At 36.6% G+C, this 26,656-nt stretch overlaps 3 protein-coding genes across 4 annotated transcripts in view; 1 reads left to right on the top strand and 2 right to left on the bottom strand.

Annotated features, from left to right (window-relative positions):
* Positions 1 to 10,439, top strand: part of LOC100182635 (anion exchange protein 2) — a 17,254-nt gene extending 6,815 nt beyond the window's left edge. Inside the window, exons 10-23 of the mRNA XM_026835812.1 lie at positions 384 to 568; positions 1,049 to 1,235; positions 1,504 to 1,710; positions 2,245 to 2,393; positions 2,850 to 3,044; positions 3,523 to 3,664; positions 4,470 to 4,563; positions 4,851 to 4,965; positions 5,289 to 5,458; positions 5,970 to 6,122; positions 6,448 to 6,548; positions 7,854 to 8,023; positions 8,390 to 8,563; positions 9,340 to 10,439. Of these exons, the coding sequence (XP_026691613.1) occupies positions 384 to 568; positions 1,049 to 1,235; positions 1,504 to 1,710; positions 2,245 to 2,393; positions 2,850 to 3,044; positions 3,523 to 3,664; positions 4,470 to 4,563; positions 4,851 to 4,965; positions 5,289 to 5,458; positions 5,970 to 6,122; positions 6,448 to 6,548; positions 7,854 to 8,023; positions 8,390 to 8,563; positions 9,340 to 9,417 (2,120 nt within the window). The 3' untranslated portion in view covers positions 9,418 to 10,439. The remainder of the gene's footprint in view (positions 1 to 383; positions 569 to 1,048; positions 1,236 to 1,503; positions 1,711 to 2,244; positions 2,394 to 2,849; positions 3,045 to 3,522; positions 3,665 to 4,469; positions 4,564 to 4,850; positions 4,966 to 5,288; positions 5,459 to 5,969; positions 6,123 to 6,447; positions 6,549 to 7,853; positions 8,024 to 8,389; positions 8,564 to 9,339) is intronic.
* A 30-nt stretch (positions 10,440 to 10,469) lies between these two features.
* On the bottom strand, positions 10,470 to 12,497 carry LOC100185006 (putative oxidoreductase TDA3). The gene has a single exon (XM_002124504.4). It carries the CDS (start codon positions 12,458 to 12,460, stop codon positions 11,348 to 11,350), a length of 1,113 nt encoding a protein of 370 aa, XP_002124540.1. The 5' UTR covers positions 12,461 to 12,497; the 3' UTR covers positions 10,470 to 11,347.
* Positions 12,498 to 12,825: 328 nt separating this feature from the next.
* On the bottom strand, positions 12,826 to 17,506 carry LOC100187397. 2 transcript variants are annotated; one of them, XM_026836032.1, is made up of 6 exons: positions 17,184 to 17,506; positions 16,436 to 16,662; positions 15,636 to 15,804; positions 15,238 to 15,404; positions 14,455 to 14,703; positions 12,826 to 13,884 (listed from the first exon to the last, which is right to left on the bottom strand). In XM_026836032.1, the coding sequence occupies exons 1-6, from the start codon at positions 17,397 to 17,399 to the stop codon at positions 13,365 to 13,367; spliced, it is 1,548 nt and encodes a 515-aa protein (XP_026691833.1). In that variant the 5' UTR covers positions 17,400 to 17,506; the 3' UTR covers positions 12,826 to 13,364. The 2 variants fall into 2 exon arrangements, with proteins under 2 accessions (XP_026691833.1, XP_002124467.3); XM_002124431.5 differs by having other exon boundaries at positions 16,436 to 16,665; positions 17,184 to 17,505.
* Positions 17,507 to 26,656: the final 9,150 nt, after the last annotated feature.

The raw sequence follows: 26,656 nt of genomic DNA, 5'->3' as shown, positions 1-26,656 counted from the left end.
CTTTACTCGTGAATAACGAATATTAGACCAACTTTTGCTTGTATATCACTTACATTAATGTTACCTAAAATATGAAAACCAATATTTTAAAACAAACCTTTGCTTGTATTTGATAAATGATGATGTTTTCTTGTACTTACACTAATATTACTTAAACTGCTTAAGCTGACATCTTTCCATTATCCCCTAATTAAACACCACTTCACCCATTACATTTTAATTGTAAGGTTATCTACTTACTTGACCACAGTGTTAAAACAAATTTTACAATTTAGACTGCATTATTAAAAAAAGTATTACAACATTTTTTTGCCAATTAGACGCCTAATCATAAAAGTATTAAAACCATTATACAAAGTTTTTAATTATGACATCACAACCAGGTTGTGTTGAATATCTGGAACAACCAACAATGGCCTTTGTGAGGTTGGCTCAAGGAACAAAGCTTGAAAATGTTGTTTCTCTTCCAATCCCCGTTCGTTTTATCTTTGTGCTGTTGGGCCCAAGTAAGATTGATTACAATTATCATGAAATCGGACGATCTATCTCAACACTAATGGCAGATGAGGTGAGTTATGGGGGTTTTTACACAGACAAACTGTAGCACACTGATAAGTGCCACTACTTCTAACCCAGAGGTTATGGGTTCAAGGTTTGACACTGCTGTCTAAATTGCCAGCCATACCTTACCTAAATCCCCAGAAATTATCACCCACAAAGTTAGATATGTGGTAACGCATAAGTGAGCACGAGGTGTATGAAACAAAACACCCCTGTTATAACCAGGATAAAGTAGTTCATTCATTCATTCAAGTTAGATCATTACAACAATCTAGAGGGACAATATACCCAAACAAAAGGCTTCCAAGATAAGAACCATATGTAAATGACCCTCGTCCTTTGCCAATAATAATAAACAATCAACTAAATAACCTGTCACACCCCTAAGAGCGTGGAATTTGCCCAGAAAGCTAATTTCGATCTTTTATGAGCCATGGCCTTAGACCAAATATTGACATAAACTTATCCTGCGACATTTCCCTTCCAGGAGTTCCATGTAATGGCTTACGGAGCTGAGAGTCGTGTTGATCTTCTACGGGCGATAAACGAGTTCCTCGATGATTCGATCGTGCTCCCACCTGGACAGATGGAGAACCCGGATCTATTAAGGAATATCATCCGGTATCAGAAGGGACTCGCGCAGAGGGAGAAGAAGAAGAAAACGATTACTGATGGTGGGTGGGGGGTTAATTATCATTTAATCGTGATAATAAAGAACAAAACAACAAATGATGGTGGATTATTAGCAATAACAGTCGTTAAAATGAAAGATTTATAATATGATAGTGGTTTCGTATGCTTTTACTGAGAGCAATTTTAAGTGTTGTATTATGCCTGGTAACAACAAGAGAGCAATCCTAGGTATATTGTCAAGCTTGCCGTAAGACCTTACCCATATAAAATACCATGAGTAATATTAATAATCAATCTTAAATCTTCCAGAGAAGAAAGAGCCGCCTCCACCTCCAGATGAGGATCCATTGAAACGATCCGGACGACCTTTCGGAGGATTCATCAAAGATGTGAAGAACCGGTACCCAAAGTATCTTAGTGACATCACAGATGCCATTAACCTCCAGTGTTTGGCCTCAATCATCTTCATTTACTTTGCTGCGTTGTCACCTGCTATTACTTTTGGTGGTTTGTTGGGTAAGTTTGTATTCTATATATATATATGTACATATTGACACTGTAGTTGTGTCCTTGGGCAAGACACTTAACGACAATTGCGCTAACCCAGTGGTCACTATTGGATTTTCCAAATTGTCAGCCATACATAAAAATAATCATCCACAAAGTTACATACGTGGTAACTTGTAAGCGGGCACGAGGTGTGTGAAACAGAACACCCGTGTTATAATGACTGTCGTTGCCCCGCCATGTGGGGGTAAATAAGTCACATTCATTTATGTTTTACATAGTCTGGGTGTTGAAGTTATGGGACAATTTATATGCCCTCTAACCATGACCTCACTTATGCAGAATAGTTTGGGCAACATAAAATGGCTACAAGATATAAGTGTTGTCAGTTTATTGATTCTCTTAATTTAAATGGAACATAGACTGTTAATGGGCAAAATTCAGCGTCCTCTAACCTTATTCATGTAGAGTAGGATATTCATAGTTTATTACTCATTCCCTTTACAAATAGAACATAGCATAACATCCCTCCACCCCACACAGGTGAGAAGACGAACGGATGGATGGGAGTTTCCGAGATGATTCTCGGATGTTGCGTTTGTGGTTGTATGTTCGGACTCATCTCCGGACAACCCCTCCTAGTGGTGGGATCTACGGGTCCGCTGCTTGTGTTTGAGGAAGCTGTGTATAACGTGAGTCGTGTGGATGTGGTTGGGTGGTTCTTATATAGACTGAGACACCGGTATGGCATGTACAAATGTAATCTATGTGGGTCCTGTTTGGTGTGGTTTAAACTGAAGTAATTCACCTGAATGGTGTAATAAACTAAGACATTGTAAACTAACTTAAAATATGTATTCTGTTTGGTTGAAGTCATTTGTAAATGCAAGGTAGACCGTTAAGTTTTGGCCGAAGTTTGCTTATGACTTTAACTGTTATATTTATAAGTTCAGATAGCTCTTATAATCTAATCTAAATGGATCCATATGTGTTGCTGGGGGTGTTGGGGTAATGGGCCAACTTTTGCCCAAATCCCATTTCCCTTTACACGTTAAAATGTAAAGGCTCACCAACATAGAATACAATATACTATGTAAGTTATACTGGGATAACTGTTAGTTTTTACAACCAACCCAAATTATCCACAGTTCTGTATGTCGAATGGTCTCCCTTTCCTTGCCACTCGTGTCTGGATCGGGGTTTGGATCTTCGTGATAAGTTTCGTGACCGTGGCTTTTGAAGGATCATTCCTCGTGAGATTTGTATCACGTTTCACGCAGGAGATATTCACGGCACTCATATCACTGATTTTCATATATGAGACATTCAATAAACTGGGGAAGGTAAGATTATGAACTAATAATTGTATTGTTGTTTCATGACTTAACAATCAGATTTATTACTTAACAATGAACAATGTTATCTATTACATTATATTTATGTAGATCCAAGTTTTACATGCTAGTGGTAAATTATCCAAGTAATTAAATATTTAAACATCATGTTTTCATCCTCGCTTTTCAAACAGGATGATATTGAATACCCAGCGTAATGATTATTGTTTCTCTTTTATCGACCAATTGGTTGTAAACAAAGAATAATTACAGAATCATAAAACAAAATCTTCATGGATCTAAAACACTTTTATTAATTGTTAAAAAAACGATTAAAAAGTATAATTCTTGTCTTTAAGATGCACCATATTTAAAACCAATGCCAAATAATTGTTGTTATGTAACTATTCACTACAACCTAAATAAATCATACAATAAATAAGCTGTTTATTCCTCTATTATGACATCATAATCCTCTCTATGACAGACATTCCAACAACATCCATTACAAGCCTTCTACCCTTACCCCATAAACACCAGTGTTATACTTAGTGAATATAATTGTTCATATGTGGAATCCATCAATATCACTAATGCTACTATTGGGAATATTACAGATGCTGTGCAAGGTATAGTTAAACTATTATGTGATGGATTGTGTGTAAAGTATATGTGGTGTATTGACAGTAAACATGAGGTGTATGAACACACCATGTGTGTCTGGTGTGTAAGAAGACACCTATGTTATAACTGGACAGTGAGCATGAGGTGTATGAATACACCATGTGTGTCTGGTGTATAAGAAGACACCCATGTTATAACTTGACAGTTAACATGAGGTGTATGAATACACCATGTGTGTCTGGTGTATAAGAAGACACCCATGTTATAACTCGACAGTGAGCATGAGGTGTATGAATACACCATGTGTGTCTGGTGTATAAGAAGACACCCATGTTATAACTCGACAGTGAGCATGAGGTGTATGAACATACCATGTGTGTCTGGTGTATAAGAAGACACCCATATTATAACTCGACAGTGAGCATGAGGTGTATGAATACACCATGTGTGTCTGGTGTATTAGAAGACACCCATGTTATAACTCGACAGTGAGCATGAGGTGTATGAACATACCATGTGTGTCTGGTGTATAAGAAGACACCCATATTATAACTCGACAGTGAGCATGAGGTGTATGAATACACCATGTGTGTCTGGTGTATTAGAAGACACCCATGTTATAACTCGACAGTGAGCATGAGGTGTATGAACATACCATGTGTGTCTGGTGTATAAGAAGACACCCATGGTATAACCCGACAGTGAGCATGAGGTGTATGAATACACCATGTGTGTATGGTGTATAAGAAGACACCCATGTTGTAACTCGACAGCGAGCACAAGGTCCAACTAACTCACCTTCCACCACAGATACAGAAATACGAAACCAACCAAACACGGCCCTCCTTTCAACCCTCCTCATGTTCGGAACTTTCATCATCGCTTATTTCCTTCGCCAGTTCAAGTGAGTGTTAACTTCAAAACAAACATGACAGTTGACAGCATCATTGCTGCTTCTATTACAAAGCTTTTTTCAACCGATGAGCTGCAGCTAGTAGGGGGCTGAACATTTTGCCGATAATTGTTAAATTTTGCCCAAAACAGTTTTAAAATACTTAAAAAGATCTGGATAAGTATTAAATTATGGGAAAATGTCTTTTTGTTCTTTAAGAGAAACTATTTACCATTGTATTCGAGTGCAGTCTAAGACGAGGCATATTATCCCATCTATAATGCTTTTCTCCACCACAGAAATAGCAAATTTTTACGAAGTTCCGTCCGTCGTACAATTGGAGACTTTGGGGTCCCCATCGCTATATTTGCAATGGTTTTATTGGATGTTTTGATTCAAGATACTTATACACAGGTAGGTGTGTAAGAATAACATGAGATGCTAGGATTGGGCAAATTAGGACCACTTTACTGTGTATTGTTTGTTGTGGTAATTGTTAATTGGTCAAACCTGGTCTTAATCCTTGGACCCCTAACAAGGACCTCAACTTATAATGTGATAATGTGAGATACTGTTAGTTTGTCAGTTCTTTCTATGGTTTTGTTCTCTTAATGAGCCAACTCTGGCCTATACTTTATGTTCCCTGGTATCCCTGTTGCAGATTACAAACACACGGTTGACAACATTGTTAAATACAAAACTCTTGCTTTTGTTTCTAATTTTTTATTTTGTTCCAGAAACTAAACGTGCCTAAGGGTATTTCCCCCACGGACCCAAGTTTACGGGGCTGGTTCATCAACCCCTTTGGAACTCCAGATAACCCCATGCCAGTATGGATGATATTTGCCGGCATTCTTCCAGCTTTCCTTGTGTTTATTCTCATATTCATGGAGTCGCATATTACTGAGTAAGTTGAAAGTGTTGTCCTTTCTAATGTATTCAAACCTTTGAGCAACTACCACTGTTGTAATAATGCATGGGTCTTCATATAGCATTGACTTGCATTGTTGCATTTTACAAAGCATCATGGTAACGTAAAAAACTTGTTACAAATTTTGTTTCCATAATTCAGTTTTAAAAACGTTTTGGCGTGTTTTGTGTAAACATATCTTTCACAGGATTGTCTACCTCCCTTGCATTTATAAAGGTTTGCGACTATGCCTTCACATTGACCATGTAAATTATAAACCAATATAGTAGGGTGGGGGGTGATGGGACACCCTTAACACTTAATATCAAAATATCCTGATTGTGTTTCAAACAATTAACAATGGTTTATGGGAGTTGTAGGGATATGGTTTTATAATTCTTTGAAAGATCTTTGTTTGGAATAAAAGTGTCCCATCTTCCCTCACCCTACTATATTATTTACAGTTATGAATATTAAACAAACATAACACACATAACCCTCACCACAGAATGATAATCAGCAACAAGGAACGTAACTTAAAGAAAGGCACAGGTTTCCATCTTAACTTGATGGTGCTTGGGATGCTTAATGTATTGGTGTCGTTCTTTGGAATGCCTTGGGTGTGTTGTGCTGCTGTAAGATCTATCACACATACTAACAGGTGGGTTGTGTGGCAGATGGTAAATACAAACTATTGGGGCTCAAAATATCGAATATCTCTACAAAACGTTGATTGATTTACAATAAGAATCTGCCGAAAGAGTGATAAATATTTTTACAATATGCCCAGCAACTTATTTCAAATCAAAATTTGCAATTTTGAAAAGTTCTTTTTTATTCTGGGAGCCCGCAGCCTATGTTATAATGCTGAACCTCTAAAATCCAGCAGTGTTCCCAGTTTAAAACCATTATAGCTACCTGTTAAAAACTATACCACCAGTGTTCCCAGTTTAAAACCAACAGTGTTACCAGATATTTCTTTCCAGTTTAACAGTGATGAGCAAAACCCAAGCCCCCGGAGATAAACCGAAGATTGAGGGAACGAAGGAACAGCGTGTCACCGTGTTTGTGGTCAACGCTTGTTTAGGTACGTTACAACTTCTTATGTTTTGTGCTTGCAATGCTTAATATTTTAAAGGTTGAATGAATGTGGCTAAAATAATATGGCTTTAACACATGGGTGTATTAAAAGTAGCAATGGTTGTATGAATCTATTTACTTTATTTCACTTTGTTACACCACGTAAAGTATAAAATAGGACACCTATGTTTTACCTTTACAGTGAGCATGAGGTGAATAAATAACTGAATACACGGCCCTACTTAATAAATTGAGGGCTGAATGTATTTGGCTTTTTATGTGATATATTAAAGGCATAAATAATATGGCTTTAACATATGAGTGTACTTAATATGAAGTTACAACAGGTGCATGACAGACCATAGTTGGTATGACTGTGTTACACATGTATGCGTGTATGGAATGGAACACCCATGTTATAGTTCAACTGTGAGCACGAGGTGTATGAATACACCACGTGTGTCTGGTGTACAAGAAGTCACCCATGTTATAACTTGACAATGAGCATGAGGTGTATCATGTATGAATACACCATGTGTGTCTGGTGTATAAGAAGACATCCATGTTATAACTCGACAGTGAGCATGAGGTGTATGAATACACCATGTGTATCTGGTGTATAAGAACACACTCATGTTATAACTCGACAGTAAGCATGAGGTGTATGAATACACCATGTGTGTCTGGTGTATAAGAAGACACTCATGTTATAACTAGACAGTGAGCATGAGGTGTATGAATACACCATGTGTGTCTGGTGTATAAGAAGACATCCATGTTATAACTTGACAGTGAGCATGAGGTGTATGAATACACCATGTGTGTCTGGTGTATAAGAAGACACTCATGTTATAACTAGACAGTGAGCATGAGGTGTATGAATACACCATGTGTGTCTGGTGTATAAGAAGACATCCATGTTATAACTTGACAGTGAGCACAAGGTGTATAAATACACCATGTGTGTCTGGTGTATAAGAAGACACTCATGTTATAACTCGACAGTGAGCATGAGGTGTATGAATACACCATGTGTGTCTGGTGTATAAGAAGACATCCATGTTATAACTTGACAGTGAGCACAAGGTGTATAAATACACCATGTGTGTCTGGTGTATAAGAAGACACTCATGTTATAACTCGACAGCGAGCATGAGGTGTATGAATACACCATGCATGGTGTGCAGTAGCATACCTGATATCCAAGTTAAAGCTATTAATTTTACCATCATGCAAGGATAAATAAATTCACAATATTGATTATAATTACCACCCATCCACATACCAATACAACCCTCCACCTTACACACAGGACTTTCCATCCTGATGCAACCTGTGTTGAGTGAGATACCACTCGCTGTATTGTTTGGTATATTCCTATATATGGGTGTGACATCATTAACAGGGGTTCAATTCATCGATCGAATTGAAATGTTGTTCATGCCATCAAAGCATTATCCGGATTTCAGCTACGTGGAAGTGGTAAGTCATACTAAGGCTAATTCTAATAACCCAGATGGCCTACTTTACCATGGTATCTAACCTATATTAAATAAATATTACTTTGCTTATTTTATGAACTACTTCATGCATGGTTAGATTGACATGTGTTCGTTAGATATTGACAAATAAATTGTGAAGAGCTGTATTAGGCCTCTATTATAGTTCTATTGCCTTCTATGTTGGGGTGAAAAATAAATTGTGAGAAAAACTTTATCGGGCCTAAGATCTACTATGATTGGGTGATCTATTGGTATCATTTATATGCATAAGCTGCAATGATCAGAATAAACCTAAAAGATTTTTCTGTCATTCTCTTGTTGAATACCAAAACACCCTCTCCCACAGGTTCGTCACATGAAGATTCACATCTTCACTTTCATCCAAATCATCTGCCTCGCAATTCTATGGATCGTAAAATCAACCGCGGCACAAATCGCGTTCCCGTTCTTTCTAGTGATGACCATCCCACTAAGATATTTTGTGTTGCCCAAGTTTTTCACTCCTAAAGAAATTGCTGAGGTAACCATAGCTATGCACAAGTTTCATTTATTATTGCGCATCACTGTACTGTAATTACTTTATCTTTATTGTAAAGTAACTTTATGTAAATTCATACTTTTTTGGCAACACTGCCTTTTGTTATTCCACAACATTGCCATTTTTAACTGGCAATGCTTTTTATCTTTCCTACTTTTAACCTGGAAGCACTGGTACGGCATCACTACTGCTGATGTAATAATGAGCTTGATTGCGTAACAAAGGTGTAACAATCAGCATGTAAGAGAATCTAGATTAACAAAGTTTAATCGGATAACAATGTTTAACTAGTTGTGTGGATACTGCATGGGTTCGTTGTTAAAACACCAATGTATTCCATACTCGCCCATCTTTAAAAATTTCATCAACTTAGCAATTAAAGGTTGTTTGGCAAAAGTTGGGGTTCCCAGCTTTATGGTTAAAATGCTTGCAGTACCCAAGTATGCCAGGTTCAATGCTAGACGTTGCTACCATGGTGGGCATATGTGTGCTTTGGATAGGACATAAAACATGAATTGTCCCAAACCATTTCTCACTTATGGGTTGTCTACAATGTCAGTCATATGAAAAAATCCAATCGCTGAAGTTTAAATAGGCGTAAGATGTTTGAAACAGAACACACGTGTTCCTGTCATTCGAGGATAAAAAAGCCGTATTCACTCATTTCAATAAAGCGTTAGTGTTTTACAAACTACCAGCTTTCATCTAACACGAGCTACAACTTTCGCTTCCAAATAACATTTCTTTCATCCGATCAGCTTGACAGTTCTGAAACGAAAACGAGCGTTACGAGTCGAAACATGGATGAATACAACGATGCTAATATGCCTGAATAATATTTATACCCACTGTAGATTACATTGTATCAATTATTCTTCATGAGTAGTAGACTAACGCTGCCAAAAACGTGATTTTAACGTTTTAAATCGTATTTCGTTCTTAAAGTACAGAAGTTTGTATTAAACAAAGTCTACACTTGCAAGTGTATGAACTGCCACTACTTTGTACATGATAACAAAAAGATCCAGAGGTTTTAAAACATTTTCATTATTCGTATGCTTATGAATGAATTTTCTAACAAAGTTATTGCACTTTCAGTCTGCACCACATAACCAGTATACGTACTTAAGCAACTGTCAGTTTCTCACTAACACTGTTTTTGTTTTATGTCCAAAACACCAACAGCTTGACGGGTAGATCAATGGTAACAGTTTGTTTTGCAGTGTCTGGTTATCATTATCATTCCATATAATTGTGTGCAGTGAATTACTACTTAACTTCTTTTTACAAAGCTTCTGCATGGTTCCTAACTGACAATGAATTAATCGGTATCTTATAAACGTTTTCAAGTTCCTGTTTGGTGTTTATTGCAAATTTGTGTTTTTTGTAATTTTTTCAAACCTTTTTCCCCAACACACTTGTGTACCAAATCTTTACATTTCTATATCATGTGTTATATATATACGAATTATTATTAGTATTCCTGTACTCTTATGCTTTGGTGAAATGAATTGCATTTATAACTTCAACCAAAATAAACATAATTCTGCCATAATCCTGATACCCCAGTGTTCCCCTGCGGTTTGCATTACATTCCTATAATTTTCAGTGTTGCACAGAAATTTAAAATGTAGTGCAAACACAGGACAACACTGGTCTCTTTGCAAACCCAGAAACCTCCACAAAATAATAAATTATTACTTGGCAACAATATTTGAACTGGGTTTTTACCTCTAGCCCTCATATTGCGAATTATACACAAAAGTTATGAAAATGTTGCATTTCCGCTTTCAATATTTATGGTTTTTGTAATTAAAAAGTTCTTGCTTGCTTGAAATATATTAAATTTTGCATTCTACTGACTTGTGTTTAATAAGAAAAGGGTTCAGATATTTTAAATTTATTGTGAACTGTTGCAAAGGCACCACAAACCAAAGATCATTTTAAAGAAACATACTAGATAATTTAAACAACCAGCACAATATACATCAATAGTGCAGAACAAATAAAATCAAGGTAGACAAGTTCAAGTATGCTGTAAAATTTCATGCAAGTTAAATATAGATATATAGTAAACAGTCTGGAGTTTGTATTAGGACAATTTTTAAGGCCGTATTATCGCATAAGGTACAGCGCGTATAGGCTTAGTAGTTCTGATGTTCAGGGTAAAGTACAATTTAAAAAAAATTGGCACTTTTGACTTAAGAGGTTAATTTCATTATAAGTTTTGTTTAATTTACATTGTTATTGGTAGTTTTGTGTTAGAGGATTTTTTAAGTGAACTGTAAAAACGAAAACAATATTAAATAATAAACTGTTAATATTTACATGTTTGTGAAAATTGTGTTTTAACAAAAACAAAACTACTCTAAAGCGCAAGGTCTTTAAATAAAGGTCTATATAAACCATGGGACATGTCTGATTGTTTTACTCTTACTATCCGGTATATTGTAATATAGTTTTTGGTTCCCGCGGTATATTATGTTAAACCCAGAATGCAATAAATTGAAATGTTGTGCACAGGCCGAAAGTTAACAATTTTTGGACCAGGGGTGTGGAGCCAAAGTACATTACAATATGATTAATCAATGAGGTTCCCAATGTTTAATGACCATGAGTTTAACTGCATTTTGGCAATGTCACACTAGATTTCACTAAAATTTTAAAAACACATAACACATGCAAAAAAGTATCTCATATAAAGAATCCATGTAACTTGCTCAGCAGTTGCTTCAGCTAGGAATAAATAAGTTTGTGAATTAAATATCAGTTGAACCTTCCTGGATTAAATGCTTCAATATTTATCTTTTCATCTTCGTTGCAACCAGTGATAAGTTGGGCCAGTGATTTGCCTGTAGCTGCTGAATTGAGAATCCCCCAACACCCGTGTCCTGCAGCTACATATACATTCTCAGTTTGGGGGACTTTCCCAATGATAGGAAGACCATCATGAGTTAGAGGTAAGTAGCATGCTTGAGATGTTAGAACTTCACCCTCGCATAAAATGTCCGACACTTTACCTGCGATATCTTTAAGTTTTTCGCACGAGTTTTCGGTCGGTTTAATGGTACCTGGTAAAGGTAAATCATTTGATGGGAGAGGGTTTTCGGTTACCCCACAAACATAGACTTGACCGTCTGGGCGAGGGTAAATCTCGGGGGAAAATTGACCCCCAAGTTCCATAAATACAGCCTCACCTGGCAGTTCAGTTTTAGGCAAAATAACAATCGAATGTCCCTTCTGTCCATAACATGATGGTAAACTATCAAACCATTCAATTGCCGCACCAGTCCACGGCCCCATACATAAAACTAAAACGTCGCATTCAAGTTCGGTTTGGTTGCTCAGTTCTACTCCTACAGCTTTTGCTTTCTCAGTTTTAACTGAAACAATAGCAGTATCTTCCAGAACTTTAATCCCTCTTGATAAATTGTATTCAGCAATAGTGTCTACGAACTTATACGGGTGTAATTGCGCTACATTTTCGTTGGTACCAATACTGTTGCAACTTTTGGCAACTATGTTTGGGCCGTTAAACCATTTCAAATGTTCGCGTTTAGAATCCAATTCTGTCTCCGATTTCTTTAAATCAGCGTCGTAACTCGCAGAAAACGCTTCTAATCTCCGGTAATCGTAAGATGCTTTACCGTCAAATTTAGTCGCAAGCTCTTGGTGCAAAGCAAAACTTGTTTTTGCGAAAATATCCAACTGTCTACATTCGCAACACCAATCTCGCGCTAAAAACCCGCCAGCTTTTCCAGAAGCCGCATTCGCAAGTTTGTCTCTTTCCACAACAGTAATATCGGTTATACCGCTTTCACCCAAGTAATAAGCCACACAATTGCCGATAATTCCACCCCCACAAATTACAACTTTCATTTTGCATTTGTATCTGTAGGGGATTCACCATGCTGCATTACAGAAATCACAAAAAATATATATTTATAATTTTCGGGGAGCTTCAATCAGATGTATATGTTTGGTGTACAAGTTCTCGGTCATTTTTTAACTATGCAACTTAACAGTAAGAAATAGACATGCGCAGGAACTTGTAAACTGGCACGAGGTGTGTAAAACAGATCAATCGACTGTTATAACGACTGTCGTTGCCCCGCCACGCGAGAATAAATAGCTTACATTCCTTCAATGGTACAAATAGACGTCGCGCCTGGTGTATTAAAAGATACCTATCCTGTAACTCGACAGTGAGCATGAGGAAGAGGAATATTACGCTGGTAGAATCGTTACATTTAACTTCAAATTATTTCTGTATTGATATCATTGCACCCGTAAGCGAAAAAGAAATAACGAGACATTTTGCGCAAAACGATAAATATTGATCTATACGCTTAAGTACAGTGGGTAGTTATCAATTTTAAATGCGTTTTATAGTGGGTTGGGGCAAGGTACTTTTTCCATGCTTTTTTATCGTTCTATTTAGCAGTAAACAAAGAATATTCACAGGATTATATATAACCGTTTTTTTACGACTTTAAAGGAGCATTGTTTAATATTAAACCGTTAAAAACTTGAGTAGGAAACTGGAATACTATGCGCTGACGGTATCCATCTTACCCCCTACACTATATAATAGGGGGTGGAGATGGGACACCGTTTAATTCCATTCTGTCGTCCCATTTGGTAGTAAAAAACACTCAAAGAATTATAAACCGTATCCTCAAAACTGCAATTGACCGTTGTTGATTGTTTAAACACGATCAGAGTATTTCGATATTATGTGATGAAGTGTTCCATCTCTCCCCACACTATATATACAAATGGTTTAACGAAGCCTTGAGTTCTTTTTGATACCAGTTATCAGTTCATACACTGGGCTATCATAGGGATGAGACTCGGATCTTCGGTTGTGTTTTATAACACTCGATAAAGTTGAATCTTCCGAATATAAAAACGATAAACTCGTTGTAAACAACTGCATTTCTAGCAAGGATATTAACTCGTTCTCAGTTGGCCGGATTGACCCGCACACCTCAGGAGGATACTCCGTGTCCACGAACGCTTTCAAGTCCTTAGGTAGAAATATTTTCGGAGATTTTTCTTTAAGTAAGCTCGCAATTTCCTCCGATACTTTCCCCACAAAACCCTCCAGGTCCCCGGGCGCAGCTATATAGATCGGAAGATACGAATCCAAGTTTTTCTCTTTTTTTATTTCCAAAGCTTTCTTTGCTATAGCATCTGCCATCTGTTTAGGTTGGATTGTTCTACCACAAACTCTTCCGCGCGGTTGTATGTTCCACAGTTTTTCCAAGTCGCAGTTCACCGAAATTAGGTTCCAATTGTAACTAAGAACATTATACCCAAATCAGTATATTTTCAAATCGTAACTAAACGCATTTTATTCGATTTCTATGCTACATTGGTGCGATTTATGACGAGGCACCTGGCGTTAACCCATAGTTTGGTCTATTCCAGTCATGATTATGCATTCATCATATAAATAAATCAGACCATTAGGTAATAAACAACGAATATTTACGCAATTATCTACCAGTATTCTTACGACTCTAAAAGCGTTGGTATTTGTTAAAATATTGATCAGGAAATATGGGATATTATGTGATATAGTAGGGTGGGGCAAGATGGGACACCTTTTCGTTTTATCTTCTCGCCCCATTTGATAGTAAACAAAGAACATTCAATGAATTATAAGACGGTATCCTCACGACCCCCATGGACCGTTGTTAACTGATTAAAATACGATCAGGATATTATATGCTAAAGGTGTCCCATCTTCCCCCATCCTACTGTATAAGTGGTATCCATATTACTCCACAGCATACTATACACGTAACAATTAGGAATATTTTGTAACACAGCAGCGTCTATATTCAGTTATGTTATAAAATACTTACCGCCAATGTACAGCCATGTAGTCTGAATTTATAATTTTCTTCACGAAATCCGCCGCTATATAAACAGCATATGGGGGCCTTTTAATCGAATAAGTCGCAAAATCCATAATGATATTAGCTGGTGATTTCAAAATTTCCTCCTCGGTCAGTTTGTTTATCGTATTGAACGGTTGTGAGGCGAAACCTTCTGCTGGGGATAAACGTAGCGATTGAAAAGGATTTACTATCATGGCTGTGCGAAGATCTGTCCTGTAAAGAAATGTAAACTTAAAACATAGTTAGGTGGGGTAACATGGGACATCTTTAGCACATAATATAGTAGGGTGGGGGAAGATGGGACACCTATTCATTTCATTCTTTTGTCGCCTTTGGTGGTAAACAAAGATTATTCATATAGTTATAAAATCGTATTCTCACGACTCCCATAAACCCTTGTTATTTGTTTAAAACACGATCAGGAAATTTGGGTATTATGTGCTAAAGGTGTCCCGTCGTCCCCCACACTATATCTAATATCTTGATCGTGTTTTGAACAATTAATAACGCTTGACATGGCAGTCGTGGAAACGCGGTTTTATAATTCTAGAAAAGGTGTCCCATTTCCCCCCCATTATACTATATACAGTACTTTTTAACGTGCGTCTCATAGAAATATATTGTCACCAAAGCGTAACATAGCGATTTAGTTGGTTAAAAAAAGATAGCTGCATTTCAGTGTACATTATAAATAAGCACCCCGCCACCTCAAGTTTAAGTTTAATCCATTCAACACACACAACCTACTTGTACGTCTTCGGTAGATCATCGATATCAAGCTCACCCACTTGATTCTCCACCTCCCACCCAGGCATCATGCGACCTTTAGGAAACTCAGAGTCTCGAATCACTCTAACTCCCAATTTGTTTTCGCCAGTAAGAATACCTGACGAGACTGCTTCGGTGACTTTGGTCTGTGATAACATAATATACTGTTTAAAATGTTTTTTTGTTCTTTTCCGTGAGTAAGTGAATGAATGAATAAATGAATGAATGGATGAATGAATATAACTCATTATAACTCCTCGCTGGCGGGGCAACGACAGTCGTTATTACACGGGTGTCTATTCGACTATTCCATACACATTTTCCCTGCTTACGAGCTGCCACGGTACAGCAATGCATTACTTTTAATACAACTTCACCTGAAACACAACGTCCACTGATCCGCCAGTTATTTTCTTAAAACGGTCGAGGTCAATTATAGAAATAGCATGAGCCAAATATAAGATGTCTATCCGATTTAGGGCAGAAGTCAAACTGTTCATTCCACCATCCGATGAATGTTTGAAAAACAAGGGGATGACAAGGGTCCTGTGGAGGTAAAATAGTGGTATCTTATATTCCATATCTTTAGTCATACAGAAAAAAAATCAATAATCACCCACAAAGTTACATAGGTGGTAACTGAAGAGGTTTATAAAACAGAACACCCGATTTATTACTACTGTTGTTGCCTCGCTATGCGAGTTTTGACAAGTATCCTATATAGTACTGTGGGGAAAGATGAGACACCTTTAGTACATCATATACAGACAACTTGTTCGCGTTTTAAACAATTAATAACGGTCTATTGTGGTCGTGGAATCAAAATCCCTTCATACCTTTACCGGCGCCGTGGCATGGTGGTTAGTGCGCCTGCCTGTAAACCAGAGATAATAGGTTCAAGGCTCGTCGCTGCTACCACTGTTGGCGTATGTGTCCTTGGGCAAGACACTTAACGGCAATTGCTCCAACCCAGTGGTCACTAATGGGTTGTCCAAATTGCCAGCCATACATAAAAAATAATAGAAAAAATCCCCCAAAAAATAATCACCCACAAAGTAACATGCATGGAACTCGTAAGCTGGCACGAGGTGTTAAACCCGTGTTATAACGACTGTCGTTTTCCGGCCACGCGAGGATAAAGTAAGTTACATTCATTCATTCATTCATTCATTCATACCTGTTTAGTTTAATTGCCACAACGATTGAATCCAAAAACCCCAAGAGTTGGTTGTTTGGTCCCCAAACTAAAGAGGGGAGTAAAAACTTGTTTGGGTTTAATTTAATCCTCGGTTGGATTGAACTAATATCGTTGTAATCTTGTACACGACATTTATCTTCTTTAGAAGGTTCTGTTTTCCCGGTTGTTTTTGATGAAACTTCTTCAGTTGTTTTTTTGTTTTCTTCCTGCTAGAAATTTACTTGAATGTAACCAATTTATCCTCCCGTGTCGAGGCAATGACAATCGGTGTAACCCCGGGATTGTAGATTAATGTTCGGTATAGTGGAGGAAGACGGGACACTTTTTCATTTTATTTTCTCGTTCAGTTTGGTAGTAAATAAAGAAAATTTAAAGAATTATTAAGTCGTATCTTCACAACTCATATAGACCGTTGTTAATTGTTCAAAATACGATCAGGAAATTTAGATACAGTACTGTGGGGGAAGACGGGACACCTTTAGCACGTAATATCCAAATATCCTGATCGTGTTTTAAACATTTAAAAACAGTCTAAGGGAGTCGTGAGGATACGGTTTTATAATTTTTTGAATGTTCTTTGTTTACTACCAAAAGAGACGAGAAAATGAAACGAAAAGGTGTCCCATCTTCCCCCACCCTACTATATTACGTACTAAAGGTGATATTTTGTGCCAAATCTTCCCACATCCTACTATATAACATTAACCTACAACCGAACCCAACATACCGTCCGCCCCGTAGTCAATGCATCATCCTCTTCCGTCGTTTCTCCACCATTTGCACCAGTGGTTCTTGTAAACTCCTTTTCCGTCATTCCTTTTTTTACAGCGGCAACTTTGCTTTGAATGTTTTCAATGCGATTTTTATGTATGTGATAAATAACGCCCAGTAATAAAACCACGGCCACACAAACCCAAAAGTTCGTCTTTCTAATGATTCTCATGTTCCAAACCTTTGTGGTTTCTGAAATTTAACCATATACCACGTTCTATTATAGCATTGTGGGGTAAGATGGGATATAGTTTGTTCAAAATATCCCACATTCCCCAATTCTGTTTTTAACAACTAACAACGCTCTTTTAGACTCGTAAGGATACGGTTATATAGTGTTGTAAAGTTCTATGAATCTTTGTATCTTACCAAATAGGACTCTTAATAAAAAAGATCTGTTAAAGTTTGTATTTTGTCTTTTCGGTTACACTAGTCTGACAATTGTATAACTATATAGTAGTGTGGGGGAAGATAGGGCGCATTTCATTCTATTTTCTCGTCTCGTTTAGTTGTAAACAAAGAACATTTACCAGATTATAAAACCGTATCCTTACGACTACAGTTGACCCTTGGTAATTTTTTAACATGATTAGGGTATTTGAATATTATATGAGCTAAAGCTGCCCCGTCTCCCCATCCTACTATGGTAATTAGAGTTAGAAAAATATATAATAACGTAATAGCTCAGCTGTTATCCTGAATTATTTTCATGACTGCCACGCCGTATATCAAACTTCACCCATAGAAAGAATATTGCTATTATCAATAACTTATTATATCGCATTCTATATGGCAATGGTTCCCAAACTACATCTACTCGCGTACCATAGTTTGGGAATCACAGCTACATGGTATACTATGCTATCTCGTATCTAAGTGTTCATATAGGCGTCACTTTATACTATAAGTATTCAATAGGAAAGACAACCTCAATCATTAACTTGTCTGTAAAGATCGTAACGTATATTGAGCGCCACGTTTTATACTGCAACACACATGTTCTATAAACTCGTATGCATATGCCATGTAATACCAACTGTCTGTGTACTAACAGCATTTCACACGATATGCTCATTCTTATTATACTAGATGCGTAATGCTAATGCTGATGGTATAATGCTAACCGGATATTTGTTTGACACAATTGATATATCCTTACCTATTGTATTCGCGTCTGACAAATGGCAGTATTTATAATAAAGCATTCTACCACAAAGTCCTTGAAACGTATTTGAAACAAAGAATTCTACCAAACGGAGTCTTTTAAAACATATTCCTACTAACACATAGTCTATACAAAATAACCAACCAAATAAAATTAATAAAAATCCACCGTTCATATATAATTTGTTGAATTTAACTAAGGAGTTACCAAACACTCTACATCTGCGTATAGTGTAACCGACCGCTGTCGTTATCTTGTTACTTTCACGATTTTGACCAGATATGCTAATATAGGATTAAAATAAATGAAATTAAAAAAACCTGCCACTCGTTTACGATTTCTTTTACAACAATAAAACGGAGATTGATTTGTTCGGTTAAAATGAGAGTTTTATTATACCTACATTGGTTAAAATAAGTTCAAAGCATAATTATCTAGACGGATCCTGTATCCATTAGTGTAACATAATGATTTTATGCTATATCCACAAGCAGTTTTTGCAAGAGGGGCTTTACAATTCGGGAGACGCTTTTATATTTCAAACTTTTAATCGGGGACTGCGTTTATAACTTATGGTCACTGGCGGCGCTGCATAAAGCTTTTCCATAAAATGATAAAAAGATTTTATTTTTTGTGACTTTTGGACATTTTTTGCACGAATTGCCTGCAAATTAAAGTCGTAATGCAAAATATTTGTTGTAGTAAAACCATAATATTACAGTGTGTTCTATAACGCTTATACATGGCAACTGAAAATAAAATGTATGTTTTAAACCTTTTTCCAACTGCAGACGTGTTTTAATATTGTAGCTGCATTTTATGTTTTGTTGTTTCTAGAGACAATGGCTGCTATACAAGTTTTGTAAGGTTAACGTGTTGCACATTTCTTAATGCTGTTTATATTACTGTGTGACAAGCAAGTTAAATTTTGGATTAGGTAAACTGGAAACCAAAATGTCAAGTACTGCCCCGGAAAGTCAGGTGAAAATCGTCACAACTCATGGCTTGTTTTAAACTGTTTGTAAAATATCTTTAAAGTTTGGGAAATTTAAATTATGTTGCTTGGTTTATTAGGTTTTGTTTGTAAAACTTTAGGAGGGTTGTGTTAACTATGTTTTTTGCTAATTATTATTTCTTTGTTTTCCTAAATTTAGTTAAATTTCTGGTGCTAGTGAAGAATCTCCCCCCCACCTTATTTGCTAACCACTAACTAGGTGTTGATGGTTAGTGGTAATAGGGGTTAGAGGGGTTAGTGGTTATAGGTGGTTAGGGGTTAGCAAATAAGGTGGGGGGGGGGAGACTCTTCACTAGCACTGAATCTTTTATATTATTTAAATCCAAACCAATACATTTTACGTTCCAATTGAAACACTGCACTATTGGTCAATCAGCATAGGTATCCAGTCTATATATTATGTAACCTTGAAGTTACATACGTGGTAACTCGTTAGTGGGCACTAGGTGCATCAAACAGAACACCTGTTTTAATAAAGACCGCCTTTTCCTGCCACATGAGGAAAAATAAGTTACATTCATTCAACTTTCACATACACATGTTTTATTGACAAATATACAAGAAAATCGTATTAAGATTTACCAACCTTTGAAATATTCATTACCAAGTAACAGCAACATATTTATAACAGGACCCAACCAAAGGTGGGCTTGGTGCAAAGGGGATGCGAGTACAAGGTTTCAAGGGATTTAAACTAAAAGTGAACAGCCAGATCTTATTCAAAACCTCAGGCCTTAAACCCAATCCAATAAAAACCCAGGAAAAACTCCCTCAGCCGCATATAACCTCTCCCAGGCAGAACCCACTAAAGTCACCTACCCTTAAGTCACCGCCGCATAAATCACCGCTAAAGAATCGTAAGAATGAGAACCAGCATACACCGAATAAATCGAACATATTTGAAATAATGGCAGGCAAAGCAGACATTGGCCCCCCCACCCCCCAGCAACCTCATGCTCCCAAACTCACCTCGCCAGTCAAGAAACCTGACTTGACACTTGATAAAAGCAGGTCAATTATTCCAACGAATGTAAAAAGTGATGATAAGAAATCAAGGTCTTCAGATGTTTCTTCCAAAGAAATTCAATCAAATGTTCGAACCAGCAGAGCCAGGTGAGATAAACTGTAAACTTTTCAAGCTACCCAATATTGGATATATATATTGTGATAATGGTATTCAAAATCACCCAAAGTCATCAAGTTCTGCATTTATTAATTGGCTGATTAATCAACAATTGTTTAGTTTTTACCTTTAAATTTTATTAAGTCAAAATTGCTGTAATTCTACTTCTATATATTCACATGATAACTGACATCATATTCACAGATCACGATCGACTTCCCGTGATCGGAGTCGACAACGTTGGTCACATGATGAGGAACGAACCAATCATAGCCGGACGCCAAAACGCAGCCGAAGATCAAGAAGTAGAGATCGATCGTTCAGGAGAAGGTAAGTTGGCGTTTGTTTGAAAACTAGGAAGTTTAAAAACTAAATTATGATTGATAGTGGTCACAAATCATAAGCGTCAAACTTGCAGTGAACGCATGATTAGTTCGATGAGCATTTCTCTGGAACAAATATCTTTTCATACAACTTTAAAAACTAATGTCACTGAAGATGGTTAAGTTTTAAACTCAAACCTTTGAAATAAAGACAAATGGTGAATTGTGTCATATAGACTATAACAGCTGTAATGTTTGTATTAAAGCAGAGTAAAAATGCGTGTTTGATCCACCTTTTCATACAACTGTTATTAATGTTTAATAACCCTTAAACTTCCATCCACTAGAGAGCCTCGGAGATCACGAGAATTCGTTCGAAGTTCATTCGATTCACGAAAGTCATCGAACACAAATTCAAATGAAAGGTTTAAATAAGTCTGTTTATTATTGGGTTGTGGACAAATACATTATTCACGTGTGTTGTGTATCATATGTTAGCAAACACTAAGTTCCATGGGAGATATCAAACCAGTTTATTGGGACGTGTCTCCGTTTTACTTAATGTGTTACAGCACATAATTACACCTACTATATTGTTTATAAATGGTAATGAATAGAGCTCAGAGATAAAGCTGTTTTAAATGTTTGCAAATATATTTTTATACTTAGCTTAAAGCTTTTGGGCTAATTTTTAAAAACTCATTTTTAAATTTAAATTTTCTTTTTTCTACCTCCCCCACAAAGTTCATGCAAATGTTTGTGTGTATTTGTATGCTTGTGCTATATTTTAAAAATCATTTTCAAATTGTTATCCCCCCTTAGGTCGCACACGAACCGCAAACGTCATGTGACCTCTTCCGATTCGTCAGATGATGACATCACAATGAGAAGAATGAGGGAGCGAAGGTCGGGGAAATCCCCACTGAAATATTCATCCAAGAAAAAGGTGGGGGTTAATGGTACTAAGGTAATCGAGAGTTTTTCAGTTTGCGCAAAATTTGCCCATAAGCAATTAACCGCTGTCTATTTATAATAAATACCAGGTTAAATCATAAATGCTCATCATTATTAGCATTAAAGTTGTAATTGTTGTAGCCCAGTGGTCATCAATTGTTTATAGCATCTTGGGTGTTAGAACTAATAGGCTCACTTTTGCCTAAATCTTAAGTCCAATGACAAGCCTTAAAGTAGCATTGTTGTTTTTTTGTGTTGTTCCCTTTAAGTTTATACTGAAAAAACTGGGATAAATTTTGTGAAGCAACGCACTGGAACATACATTAAATTTTAATATCGAAGCTGTGTTTAACATTTTACTTCGCAGGTAAAACATGAATCCCATGAAGACAAAAAAACGGACAAAACAAGAAAGAAATCTCCAGTCAAAGTTGATACAAATGTTCAAAAGAAAGATAGAATTGTTGAACTAGGTAGATATATTACTAACAAAGTGTATATCTACAAAAGTAAGGCTATCTCTACACTTTGTGTTTGTTTTGCTTAGAAATTATAACGAAGGCTTTAAATTTGTTCATGACGAATTAGATGCATGATTTTGAACTGTGTGTATAGAAGGGTGGGGTAAAATAGTTCATGTTTTTATTTTGTTTTTCGTCCTACCCGGCAATAAACAAAGGATATTTACTGAGTTATATAACCAAAAATTCCTGACATTACGTTGGGCTGTGTGTGGTATTGAAATGTAATGTTAATGTATAGCCAACATTAGATGTTTGAGGCTTTTGTATTCTTACGATTATACCACCAAAACCATATCCAGCTATTTTCAATAAAAGTCAAAAAACTTTATACCCCAAAATTAGTGTGAATGTCCCTCAAAATTAGTGCGAATGCACAGTATAGGCTGATGGTGTTTTCATACTTGCATTGCATTTATATCAAACCGTTATCTTATAAACAAGTCACCAGCTATTATAAATAAAAGTCAATAAACTTTATTTCCCCTCCAGGTGTAAGAAAGTCAAGTAGTGAGAAAGCAAACAAGAATGAAGTGAAAACAACAAAACCTCAGGTTGGTGGAATATAATGTTGGTTGGTTGGTTGTGGTGTAAAACAAGTTTTGTATTGCTACCTGTTTAGACAGTATATATATATATATATATATATATATATATATGGTGGGGGAAGATGGGACACCTTTAGCACATATTATACAAATATCCTGATTGTGTTTTTATTAATTAACAACGGTCTATGGAAGTCGTGAGGATATAGTTTCATGATATTTTGAAGGTTCTTTGTTCACTACTAAACGGGACGAGAAAATAGAGTTAAAAGGTGTCCCATCTTCCCCCACCCTACTGGAAAATAGTAGTGGTTTTGAGATTGCTACTATTACTAAGTTTGCCTGGTTTGTTTTATATTTGTACAGCTATACCTTGCATTTTAGGAATTTTGTCTGTTTTAAAAAGCCATTTTTTTGTGGTTATAGATATTTAAGACATCGTTTTCGATCCAAAAAAATATTCTAATGTTTAAAGTCATTGCTTGAATGTTCTTTACTAGACCATATTTCACCAGTTTCATGTAGTATGGGTTTTGTTCTATTCTTACATAAATCAATATTCGTAAGACATTATTCGTATTCCCTATGGTAGAAATACATTGATTGGTATATATTAGTATGGGTAGAAAAGAATTGTTTAACAATCTGATATATATTGTTCGTATTTTCAGTTTTTGTTTAACAAACTGATAAATATTGTTAGTATGTCAGTTTTATAATATTTGTTGCTGTAATCCTTGTTAATATAATTTAAATGTTAACTATAAATATAAATATATATAGTAGGGTGGGGGAAGACGGGACACCTTTAGCGCATAGTATCGAAATATCCTGATCATGTTTCAAACAGTTAACAACGGTCTATGGGAGTCATGACGATATGGTTTAATAATTTTTTGTTTACCACTAAATAGGTTGAGTAAATAAAATAAAATGGTGTCCCATCTTCCCCTCACCCTCTTTTATATTATTCATTGTACTTAAATAAGAGACTGAGGATGCCATTTAAAAGTCGAAATATATCTCATTGTTACAATTGGTTGGATTTGAATTTTGTTTGTTATGTTAAGTAGAACAAGATCCTATTAACCATTGTTGACTTTCTAAATTTGTTTGAAAACTTTATACTGCCGCTCACATATTAATATATATTTGATTACTTAACGTCTAAATTTGTGCCTTTATTCGTTTCTATGTCTGTTATAAAATGTTACTTCTATTAATAGCAACATTAACTTAGTTAACTTGGTATATTAAAATTAACGCTTTTCTTAATTTAATCAAGTCACTAGTTTATATACTACACTGTACTAAGTACATTCTCCCCCGGTTTAAGAGTGCTGTACCAATATAATGTATATTGTGGTTCCTAACTTAAACCAATATTACATATTAACACCATGCATGGTAACAAAATAATATTAATCATCCTCTCTCCTCCCAGTTAAAGAGCGTTGTACCACTAGCTAGCATCGGATGTTGGTTGGAAGATGAGGAAGACGACGAGGAAGAACAACTTAGTGATGAAAAGGTTGGTTTTAGTGGTTGCTTGTATTTGTTCCTATGTACATCAGTGCATTGATAAGCATTTCCACTAATCAATGAGGTAGAGGTGACATCAAATGAGTGTAACTGTATTTTGAATATAACCCATTTTTTCCTCCTCTGTTAGGTGTCTATACAAAAGCTGAGCCAAAGTATATTGCATTCACCATATTAATCAATGAGGTTCCCTATGTTTGACAACTATGAGTGTAACTGTATTTTAACAATGTCACCCCAGATTTTACCCTGCTGTTAGGTGTCTATACAAACAAGCAGGGCCAAAGTATATTGCATTCACCATATTAATCAATGAGGTTCCCTATGTTTGACAACTATGAGTGTAACTGTATTTTAACAATGTCACCCCAGATTTTACCCTGCTGTTAGGTGTCTATACAAACAAGCAGAGCCAAAGTATATTGCATTCACCATATTAATCAATGAGGTTCCCTATGTTTGACAACTATGAGTGTAACTGTATTTTAACAATGTCACCCCAGATTTTACCCTGCTGTTAGGTGTCTATACAAACAAGCAGAGCCAAAGTATATTGCATTCACCACATTAATCAATGAGGTTCCCTATGTTCGATAACTATGAGTGTAACTGCATTTTGACAATGTCACCCCAGATTTTACCCTGCTGTTAGGTGTCTATACAAACAAGCAGAGCCAAAGTATATTGCATTCACCATATTAATCAATGAGGTTCCCTATGTTTGACAACTATGAGTATAACTGTATTTTAACAATGTCACCCCAGTTTTTACCCTGCTGTTAGGTGTTTATACAAACATGCAGAGCCAAAGTATATTGCATTCACCATATTAATCAATGAGGTTCCCTATGAATATAAATGTAGCTTAGCTGTATACCAGTTAGACCACCCACATTTATATAGTTAACAACTTGCATAAACCATACATAATTAATATTTTCCAGAACGAACGAAATGTTTTTGATTCTCTGCTTGTTGTGACATCACAATCGAAACAAACCAACCATGACAATGAACTTTCATTACATCACAATGAAGATCAATCACATCATAATCAAGACAACAATGAACATTTACCAACAGACAACGAAACAGAAAATATTCCGAGTTTTTCCCCCACCTTAAATAACCCCACTGTGAAGGGAAACCCACCTGTTTCACCCACCCACCTTACCCCACAAGATGACCCACCCGTCGAGCAAAACCTAAAAACCTTAAAAACTCCAAAAAACAAGAATCTTGAAACCGAACCCCCCTCTCCCCAACCTAATCTACACGATCAAGTTTATATTGATGATGAAACAATAGAAGGTATGACATCACAAGCAAATGATAATGATGATTCAACCTCTCAAACACTTCATATGAACAATAACAGTTTAATAAACGGAGATATTGGCAATTATACCTCAGATGAAGATAGCGATGACAAGAATACTGTTGTTGGCCATCAAGATACTAGGGTTAATATGAAAGATCCATCTAATGAGGATACATTGTGCAAAGCTGGTATGATGGATAATGAAGGTCCTCATTCACCTGATGGTAATAATCAAGAAGAAAGTTGTTTACATGGTGGGGCTAATGTGGATGGTGATGTCATAAGGGAAATTCCCCCTCCACCCAGTGATGTCATAAGGGAAATTCCCCCTCCACCCAGTGATGTCATAAGGGAAATTCCCCCTCCACCCAGTGATGTCATAGGGGAAATCCCCCCTTCACCAAATAGCATAACAGAGGATACACCCGAAGCACTCAGCACGGCGAAAGAAAATCAGGATCAAACTTCTTACAAAGAACCCCTTATTTCACCCTCTAATCCCATTAATGATGTGCCCCCATCACCCTCGTTACAATCCCAAGATAACACCGTTACCCCCACACCCCCAATCACCAACCCCACCCCACCCACCATAGAAACATCAGACACACCAGATGAAACATCCGAACATCGCCGTTCCTTCTCCTGCTCTTTACTCCCCGCTAAGAAACGATGGTTCAAAGCTCTTGCTGAACAAGAAGCCAAACTAGAGGCTGCATCAATTGAACAAGACACAAACCAAGATAAACCCACCAAACTACCAAGTCCCCCAAACACACAAGAACCGAACGAAGACTTCCCCCGTTTAAAATCACCTGATTTCTCAACAAGGGACATTATGACAGCCAATGTAAAACAGTCTCACCCTACTTCGCTACCCAACCATGAGTTTATCCCCAAGCCCCCGGATTTCCCCC

Source organism: Ciona intestinalis, chromosome 9 (assembly GCF_000224145.3).
Source record: "Ciona intestinalis chromosome 9, KH, whole genome shotgun sequence".
NCBI classification, from domain to species: Eukaryota; Metazoa; Chordata; class Ascidiacea; order Phlebobranchia; family Cionidae; genus Ciona; species Ciona intestinalis.
Note: the sequence above shows the minus strand (reverse complement) of the source record. Positions and strands in the feature narration are given on the sequence as shown.

Excerpts from the sequence above, each read along its gene's own strand:
- LOC100185006 (XM_002124504.4), bottom strand. The coding sequence starts at position 12,460 with ATGAAAGTTGTAATTTGTGGGGGTGGAATTATCGGCAATTGTGTGGCT.
- LOC100187397 (XM_002124431.5), bottom strand. The coding sequence starts at position 17,399 with ATGAGAATCATTAGAAAGACGAACTTTTGGGTTTGTGTGGCCGTGGTT. Across the intron at positions 16,666-17,183 it reads CATTGACTACGGGGCGGACG|CAGGAAGAAAACAAAAAAAC; the intron begins GTATGTTGGGTT and ends GTAAATTTCTAG. Across the intron at positions 15,805-16,435 it reads GTGGCAATTAAACTAAACAG|GACCCTTGTCATCCCCTTGT; the intron begins GTATGAATGAAT and ends TTACCTCCACAG.